The sequence below is a fragment of the Camelina sativa genome, chromosome 13 (assembly GCF_000633955.1).
Source record: "Camelina sativa cultivar DH55 chromosome 13, Cs, whole genome shotgun sequence".
NCBI lineage: Eukaryota > Viridiplantae > Streptophyta > Magnoliopsida > Brassicales > Brassicaceae > Camelina > Camelina sativa.
In genome coordinates, this window is record NC_025697.1 from 5,961,635 (window position 1) to 5,969,771 (window position 8,137).

At 38.8% G+C, this 8,137-nt stretch overlaps 3 protein-coding genes across 3 annotated transcripts in view; 2 read left to right on the plus strand and 1 right to left on the minus strand.

Annotated features, from left to right (window-relative positions):
* Window positions 1–2,612, plus strand: part of LOC104735412 (histone-lysine N-methyltransferase, H3 lysine-9 specific SUVH4) — an 11,134-nt gene extending 8,522 nt beyond the window's left edge. Inside the window, exons 7-13 of the mRNA XM_010455200.2 lie at window positions 543–619; window positions 700–788; window positions 876–1,035; window positions 1,265–1,370; window positions 1,633–1,815; window positions 1,913–2,143; window positions 2,222–2,612. Coding sequence (XP_010453502.2) covers window positions 543–619; window positions 700–788; window positions 876–1,035; window positions 1,265–1,370; window positions 1,633–1,815; window positions 1,913–2,143; window positions 2,222–2,335 — 960 coding nt within the window. The 3' untranslated portion in view covers window positions 2,336–2,612. The remainder of the gene's footprint in view (window positions 1–542; window positions 620–699; window positions 789–875; window positions 1,036–1,264; window positions 1,371–1,632; window positions 1,816–1,912; window positions 2,144–2,221) is intronic.
* Window positions 2,658–4,453, minus strand: LOC104735414. The gene is made up of 3 exons (XM_010455202.2): window positions 3,883–4,453; window positions 3,565–3,786; window positions 2,658–3,462 (listed from the first exon to the last, which is right to left on the minus strand). The coding sequence occupies exons 1-3, from the start codon at window positions 4,207–4,209 to the stop codon at window positions 2,806–2,808; spliced, it is 1,206 nt and encodes a 401-aa protein (XP_010453504.1). The 5' UTR covers window positions 4,210–4,453; the 3' UTR covers window positions 2,658–2,805.
* The window catches only part of LOC104735413 (probable alpha-mannosidase At5g13980), a 6,473-nt gene continuing 2,888 nt past the window's right edge, over window positions 4,553–8,137 (plus strand). The window contains exons 1-16 of the mRNA XM_010455201.2: window positions 4,553–4,984; window positions 5,082–5,165; window positions 5,324–5,412; window positions 5,499–5,673; window positions 5,754–5,873; window positions 5,972–6,058; window positions 6,139–6,210; window positions 6,287–6,400; window positions 6,511–6,611; window positions 6,683–6,776; window positions 6,853–7,020; window positions 7,109–7,183; window positions 7,312–7,377; window positions 7,477–7,533; window positions 7,616–7,835; window positions 7,911–8,050. Coding sequence (XP_010453503.1) covers window positions 4,784–4,984; window positions 5,082–5,165; window positions 5,324–5,412; window positions 5,499–5,673; window positions 5,754–5,873; window positions 5,972–6,058; window positions 6,139–6,210; window positions 6,287–6,400; window positions 6,511–6,611; window positions 6,683–6,776; window positions 6,853–7,020; window positions 7,109–7,183; window positions 7,312–7,377; window positions 7,477–7,533; window positions 7,616–7,835; window positions 7,911–8,050 — 1,863 coding nt within the window. The 5' untranslated portion in view covers window positions 4,553–4,783. The remainder of the gene's footprint in view (window positions 4,985–5,081; window positions 5,166–5,323; window positions 5,413–5,498; window positions 5,674–5,753; window positions 5,874–5,971; window positions 6,059–6,138; window positions 6,211–6,286; window positions 6,401–6,510; window positions 6,612–6,682; window positions 6,777–6,852; window positions 7,021–7,108; window positions 7,184–7,311; window positions 7,378–7,476; window positions 7,534–7,615; window positions 7,836–7,910; window positions 8,051–8,137) is intronic.

Genomic DNA, 8,137 nt, shown 5'->3' on the forward strand with positions numbered 1-8,137 from the left:
TCTGGTGCGACATTTTAGATATGGTATTTCAAGAGCATATAAGTTCCTCAATGATCTGAACATATAACGTAGTTCATCAAAAAACGCCTTATAAATTAATTAAATTTCTTCAAAACCAAGATTTGATATATTTTTCTATCATCATATCGTGGTAAAATATCTAAAATGTCTAATAGCTGACGGATAAATAAAATTATTCCAAAGAAATCTCTGATCTATTCCGTAAGAAAAATTTAGATTTTTTTTGATGCACTTCCAACATCTGCAGAATTTGTTTGGTTACCTCAAGAAACAAGGTTTCCTGCATTTCCTTTTTTCCTAGACTAGCTGTATTCTTAGTTTGTGTACTAAACATAAGGTCAGCTTAGTTGTGTATAAAACTTCTGTTATTAGTTTATAAAGCTTCTGTCGTTGTTAATGCTTGGTTTCTGAATTGCTTCTGTTCCTTTGCTAATATCTATTATTTTCTCTAACTTTTTATCTGGTTAAGCAAATGCAGATGTTTTGATTACTATGGATAGCTCTAATTTTATGGATAATTTTTTGACGTTTGTTTTTTGTCATTGCAGGTTAACTTCGTTTGTGGACGCATACCAAAGTCTACTTCAGAAATTGAGGGGTATCTATTCAATTGATTGCCATGTAGTATTGTACAATCAGTTGCATTTTATCATCTATTAATGCCATGTCTTTATGAAGCTTGGCATGCGAGGACATCTCTAAAGGGCTAGAATTTAAGCCCATTCCAGCCACCAATCGTGTTGATGATCAACCAGTTTCACCATCAGGTAAGTTGGAGCAGAACTAGATAGTAGTTTTAGCATTATTAGTATCCACTTAATGATATTATACAAGCTGATCTTTTTAATTATCAGGTTTCACATACATCAAATCTTTGATGATTGAACCCAATGTCAAAATTCCGAAGAGTTCAACTGGGTGTAACTGCCAAGGCAGCTGCACTGACTCAAAGAAATGTGCATGTGCTAAGCTTAATGGAGGAAACTTTCCATATGTTGCCCTTAATGATGGCAGGTATATTCCTTGTGGAGTCATTTACTCATTCATTTGCATAACCTTTGCGTATTATTTTGAACTGAAGTTTGCATCGAGAGTACACAATTAGTTTACTGTACCGCAGTTGCTAATTCTTTCTTATCCTTCGTTTTCCACTAAATTTGACTAGTAAAGTACTTGGTGTAATGTTGCAGTGACGGTTACAGTTGAATATTGATTGGATTGATTTTCTGTTTTGCCTTTTCAGATTAATTGAGCCTCGAGATGTTGTATTCGAATGTGGTCCACACTGTGGGTGTGGACCTGAATGTGTCAACCGAACCTCTCAAAAGCGACTAAGATTTCATCTTGAGGTAAGTTTTTGTTAAGACTAACAACCAGTTGCCAAAAAAGTTGAAACTATACCTGATAATTAAGAAGCAATGCAATTTTTACCTAGGCAACCTTCTCATAATGACATTTGGATTTCATTGTATAGTCCCCAATCATTTTTCTATTAATAAGTAAAATGCATAATCCAATGGGTGTCAGTTTGATGTCCTTCCAAATCTGAGCTTACTCACAATCTGAAGTCTGGGTTTCTCCCCTTGTGTTTTGGTCTGTGGCCTCAAATAGGTTTTCCGCTCGGCAAAGAAGGGTTGGGCAGTTAGATCATGGGATTACATACCCGCTGGGTCACCTGTATGTGAGTACATAGGAGTTCTCAGGAGAACTGCTGATGTGGATACTATTTCTGACAACGACTACATATTTGAGATTGACTGCCAACAGACTATGCAAGGTCTTGATGGAAGACAGGTACCATAGAGAAGCTTAATTTGCTATGTGATTTTTATTAAATCAAACATATGGGTTTCTGAGGTGGTATATGTTGTTTGTTTTTCTCCACCAACAGAGAAGACTAAGGGATGTTGCTGTGCCAACGAATGATAAAGTCAGCCAGAGCAGTGAAGATGAGAATGTGCCTGAGTTCTGCATTGATGCTGGTTCAAAAGGGAACGTTGCTAGGTTTATAAATCACAGTTGTGAACCAAACCTATTTGTTCAGTGCGTTCTGAGTTCTCACCAGGATCTTAGTCTTGCCCGAGTGGTTCTTTTTGCAGCTGACAATATTCCCCCACTGCAGGTACTGAGAGAAACTTATCTGTGAAGTGTGACTCACTCGAACAATAAATCTCACTACATTCTCTTATCCCAATTGTAGGAGCTGACTTACGACTATGGATATACTCTTGATAGCGTTCATGGGCCGGATGGGAATGTGAAGAAGCTCACTTGCTACTGTGGAGCGCTAAATTGTAGAAAACGCCTTTACTAAGAAGGCTATTGATAACCTAATTTTTTGGTCTCTCTATTTTGGGGAGTACATAGATAGCAACTATCTCCCAAGTGGAAGAACCCTTATCATCTTATTTGCGGGTCTTTAGCAGCGTACAATTAGTGCTGCCTTTTTGGGGCATTGTTAGTGTCCTGAAAGCCTATTTGGGGCATTGTTAGTGTCCTGAACCCTTTTAATGCCAGTGGCATCTTATTTATCGGGTCAACAATATTATATATCTAACTAGTTGAGTTTTTCTCAGTACTTCATTTTCTTATATCCTTGATACCTTAAGATGTGCTGCGACTTTGGGACAAGATGATACAGGCGATATAAATTGGTATTATTCCACAACATATCATTATCCAAGCAAATTTGATTTCTTTATCATCCAATACCTAATAAAATGCCACATTTTTAGATAATGAAGAAAAACGTAACAAATCTCAGCAAGGTAAATGTGATGACCTTCAATCCTCTGGATCTTCCTTGGCTCTGGCTCGATACTGTCGGCCAGGTCTTCTGGTGACATGTGGAGCTGTTTCTGGTTCATCTTCTTCCATAGCAGAAATGGTACAGTCTTCTATGGTATCAACAGCTATTGCTACTCTTTTCCCCTCACAATCCTTGTCTATATTTTCTACTTTATTTTCAGCCATTGGTTTCTTCTTTGGTACAAAAGCCACTGATCTTGGAAGCTCTAACATAGGTTCTGCCAGAGGCTCATCTCTGCTCCTAATCATGTTGAGAAAGTCCATGTATGCCTTCCGGTTAGATTCTTCATCAACCTCCCCTGAATCAAATGTATATCGAGTGTACTTTGATGGGTTCCGCATATAATCTGGGATCCCAGTCGGATAATCTGCCTCTACTATAGGTTCGTTAGGGGAACTTGTCTCCATCACAGAGTCTTTATTACCTTCAGTCGAGTTGTCATCTTTGATATCAGAACTAAACCTAACACGCTTCTGCAACTTAGAATCAATAGCCTGGTTTTCTTTCCTCTTCAATATCGGTTTCAGCGCACTCTCATCTGAAGAGCCACCATTTGTTGTCTCTACGTTAGCTTCAGACACCACCAGAGCTTTCTCGTTCTCCGTCGACATGGTCTGATTATCCTGAAGTTCCTGCAAAAGAGTTCATCTTCTATTAGCAAACACTTTTGGTTTTAAAAAAAAACAAGCCTCTAGTGATTATAATCAAGGGGGAAAGAGTAAAAAAGAAAGTACCTCAGAGACATGTAAAGAATTCAACTTGTTAACAGCTTCAGCGTCTTCTTTAAGCCTAAGCTTAGCTGCCATAAGATTTGCACGAGGGTCCTTCTCTCTTTCTTTGAAAGAAGCTGGAAGCTCCACCCACTCATCTGCTTCAGTCTCATAGTCATTCACATCCTTCATGAAACCGTACACTTTTTGGCCTAATGCAACCTTGTCATTGTCATCTTCCTCTTCCTGAAATTACAATACAATCCTAAGCTTAGCCTCGGAGATACTGAAAACAACTACTAGCACAGTTCAATTTAAAGAGATGAATACAAAAATACATACCTCCATATCAAGAGTAGAGTCCATCCCGATAGAGTTTTTGATCTCCCACTCCTCGTCGTTGAAATCGTTCGGCTTCTGCAATTCACAAGACTCTCCTTCTTCCCCATCGATTGACAAATCCGTTGGATCATTCTCCTGCTTCGTTCTTATATCCGGTGAGCTGCTCGAGGGTTCAGAAACTACTTCCTTTTCTCCGCTCCGTTCGTTGCTATCGATCTCGTCTTCCGCGAGACACCAGAGAGAGCTCACAGGCGCTGAAGACGCGGATGATGATGATGCAAGAGATCCAAAAACCTTGTCGATCCTCACTCTGAAACTCTCATCCATTGCTCAAACGAAGTTGGGGACGACGACGACGACGACGGCAGAAAAAAAAAACTGGGGGATTTTATTCGGTGGCGGGATATATATGCTCTTGTAGCCAAACACAACCGACCTTTTATTAAGCATCGCCGTGTTCATTAATAGGCTAGATTAAAGTCCAATATTGGGCTTATTAAAAAGGTAAGGCCCATTTAACTAAAAACTCACCGTACTCTCGAGCTTTTCGCCCCATCATCTCTAATAAAGTTACACGCGTCAGCGTGCTTGATGATGCAATAATCAATCATAAGCAGCTGTTGCAGGCTGCAGAATAATTTCGATTTCATTCATCACTTATTTTTTTGTCTGATTGTATGATTCGTATGTTGTTGGAGCGTAACGTCAGTTCTAAGGTTTGTGTGTGGATAAGGGTCACTTACTAAAGTAAGCAATGAATTATTAAAGAAGAAAAAAAAAAAGGACAACGTTTTCGGGAATAAAGTTGAGAGTTTTGAGAGTTGAAAAAGGGCAAATCTTTCTTCTTCTTCCTCGTCACTCCCAATTGAGTTGACTAAAACATAGTTCCGAGTTCGAGACAATGGATCTTGCAAAGTTTCTATGTTGGGTTGTTTTGCTTCTTGGAATCTCACTCGTAGAATCCAAGTACATGGTCTACAATACTTCACATACCATTGTTCCTGGAAAACTTAATGTCCATGTGGTTCCTCATTCCCACGACGATGTTGGTTGGCTCAAGACTGTTGATCAGTACTATGTTGGCTCTAACAACTCAATCCAGGTCTTGCCTTCTTTTATGATTTTCTTGTATCTGTTTATTATGGATCGGATTTTTGTTCTTCTTACTTAGTTTTTGTTTCTTTTTTTTTGGCTCCTAGGTCGCTTGTGTTCAAAATGTGCTGGATTCACTTGTTCCTGCGCTGCTCGCTGATAAGAATCGCAAATTCATTTACGTTGAACAGGTAAATTTGGTTTCTTTTTCCTAATTGGTTTGTGGAAGTTGGTAAGCTTTTTGTTGACTAGGCCTGTAAATGAAAGATTTAGTTAATAGTACCCTCGTTGTTAGTTATGTGTGACCAATCTTTCGAGTTGAATGACGGTTAGTTTCTGGTGAATGCAGGCGTTTTTTCAGCGATGGTGGAATGAACAAAGTGAAACAATAAAGCGTATTGTGAAAGATCTAATACACTCAGGCCAACTAGAGCTCATGTATTGGTTTCTTTTTCAGTGTGTTTTATCAATGTCACACTTGTCCTTGTTTCTTTTCGTTAAGTAGTTATTGAACTTTTCTACAGAAATGGTGGTATGTGCATGCATGATGAAGCAGCACCACATTATATAGACATGATTGATCAAACAACCCTCGGGCATCGATTCATTATCAGAGAGTTCAATGTGACTCCAAGAATCGGTTGGCAGATTGATCCTTTTGGCCATTCTGCAGTGCAGGCTTACTTGCTAGGCGCAGAAGTAAGCTCCTCTCTGGGGATTCATTTTTAGTTTTATGCATATTTTTGGATACAGAGGTGAGAAGATATTGATTTATGCAGGTTGGCTTCGACTCAGTCTTCTTTGGCCGGATAGATTACCAAGATAGGGAGAAGCGTAAAAAGGAGAAGAGTCTTGAAGTTATATGGCGAGGCTCTAAGAGTTTAGGTTCTTCTTCACAGGTAAAACACAAAGCTAAAAAGTTTCATTGTAGTTCATATTATATAATATGGATTTCACTGGATATTCATTTTCTTTTGCTTGATCTGACTTGATACAGATTTTTGCTGGTGCTTTCCCTAAGAACTACGAACCTCCACCTGGTGGTTTCTACTATGAAATCAACGATGATTCCCCCGTTGTTCAAGTATTTTCCTTGGCAGTTGATTACACTTTCTGTTGTGTTTATTTTATTCCTATGTAAGCTGTTCCTCTTAATCCGTGAAGGATGATCCGGACCTGTTTGATTACAATGTTCAAGAACGAGTGAATGCCTTTGTAGCTGCAGCTCTGGATCAGGTAGATTTGTAGAATGTTTCCTTTTTGGTGTAATTTTCTTGTTACATTTTTGTGACATTTCTCTTGGTATCCGCAGGCCAACATTACTCGAACAGATCACATTATGTTTACCATGGGAACAGATTTCAGGTACCAGTATGCACACTCTTGGTTTCGACAAATGGACAAACTTATCCATTATGTTAACCTCGTAAGTCATCAAAGATCTGTATAAATTATTTGCCTATGTGGATTTATAGTAAGCTAGATGATTAGAACCAAACTACATATCTCTAATTCGTGGACCCTGAATTATTTTAGGATGGGCGTGTCAATGCTTTCTACTCTACCCCTTCCATATATACAGATGCAAAACATGCGGCAAATGAGGCTTGGCCCCTGAAAACAGAGGACTATTTCCCGTGAGTTGGGTCTTTAATTTTCTTGACTCCATCTAGGTTTTGCTTAAATATTAAACCAATCTTTACTTCAGTTATGCAGATCGTATAAATGCTTACTGGACTGGATATTTCACAAGTAGGCCAGCACTTAAGCGTTATGTCAGAGTGATGAGTGCCTACTACTTGGTATTTGTTCTTCCGAGTTTAAAATGATACACTTGAATTTGTCTTTTTTATTCATGTGTATAACTTGAGAGTTTAGGCAGCAAGGCAACTTGAGTTTTTCAAAGGGAGAAGTGAGAAGGGTCCGACGACTGATTCGTTAGCAGATGCACTAGCAATTGCTCAACATCACGACGCTGTTTCTGGTACATCGAAACAGCATGTGGCTGATGATTATGCAAAAAGACTAGCAATAGGCTATGTGGAGGTAGAGTGCCAACTTCCCCTGTGAATTGTGGTTCTCTAGTTACCTGTTTGCTCTATCTGCACGTCAGTAAGATCTGTTGACCTTGCAGGCTGAGAGTGTGGTTGCTACTTCTCTTGCTCATCTGACTAAAGCAGATCCCGCCCTGAATTCAACCTTCCAACAGGCAAATAATCTCCTAGCTTATATGTATTAACTCAGAAGAATTGAATCAATATTCTGAAGGCTTACATGACATCCGTTTTAAAGTACCCCACCCTTTTCTCTTAGTAACACTTTGACCTTCCTTTTCAGTGTTTGTTACTCAACATAAGTTACTGTCCCTCAAGCGAAATCAACTTATCTGATGGGAAAAGTTTGGTAAGCAAATATTATTATCCCTCGGGATTTTCAACCGATCTATATAATAGCTATCTTTGCTTCCTTCCTGTAACTTACAGTTCTCTTTCCTCTCTGTAGATCGTATTGGCTTATAACCCACTTGGATGGAAGCGAGTGGACATTGTCCGGCTTCCTGTGAGTCAATCAAGTTCTTGTTTTTAAAATCACTAATATGTAACTACTATTTATTAACAAGTACGTGACGGATCTTTTATAGGTTGTGGGCGGAGACATTGCGGTACATGACTCTGAGGGACACGAAGTAGAGTCTCAACTCGTTCCATTTACTGATGAATATGTGGCCTTAAGGAACTATCATGTAGAGGCATACTTAGGCCAAAGCCCTACACAGGTGCCAAAGTATTGGCTTGTGTTTTCAGTTACTGTGCCTCCTCTTGGCTTCACTACTTACACTATCTCCACTGCTAAGAAAACAGGTATAATACAGACATATCTATTTGATCTAGTGGAACAAGCTTCTAACCTTGATCATTTTTTGTTTCCAAATTTAGGTGGATATATTAGCAAATCATATGTCTCCAAATTACAAAAAGGCGAGCAATCAAAATTTGATGTTGGTCATGGCCATCTGAAACTTAGTTTTTCCACTGATCAAGGGACAGAAATCAATTATGTTAACAGCAGAACCTGGGTATGCCATTATTTTTTGAACACTACCTGGGAGTGATCCTAAAAGATGCTGATAAATCTCCTGTTTTTTTTTTTTTTTTTTTTTTTT

Excerpts from the sequence above, each read along its gene's own strand:
- LOC104735414 (XM_010455202.2), bottom strand. The coding sequence starts at position 4,209 with ATGGATGAGAGTTTCAGAGTGAGGATCGACAAGGTTTTTGGATCTCTT. Across the intron at positions 3,787-3,882 it reads ACTCTACTCTTGATATGGAG|GAAGAGGAAGATGACAATGA; the intron begins GTATGTATTTTT and ends TTGTAATTTCAG. Across the intron at positions 3,463-3,564 it reads ATTCTTTACATGTCTCTGAG|GAACTTCAGGATAATCAGAC; the intron begins GTACTTTCTTTT and ends ACTCTTTTGCAG.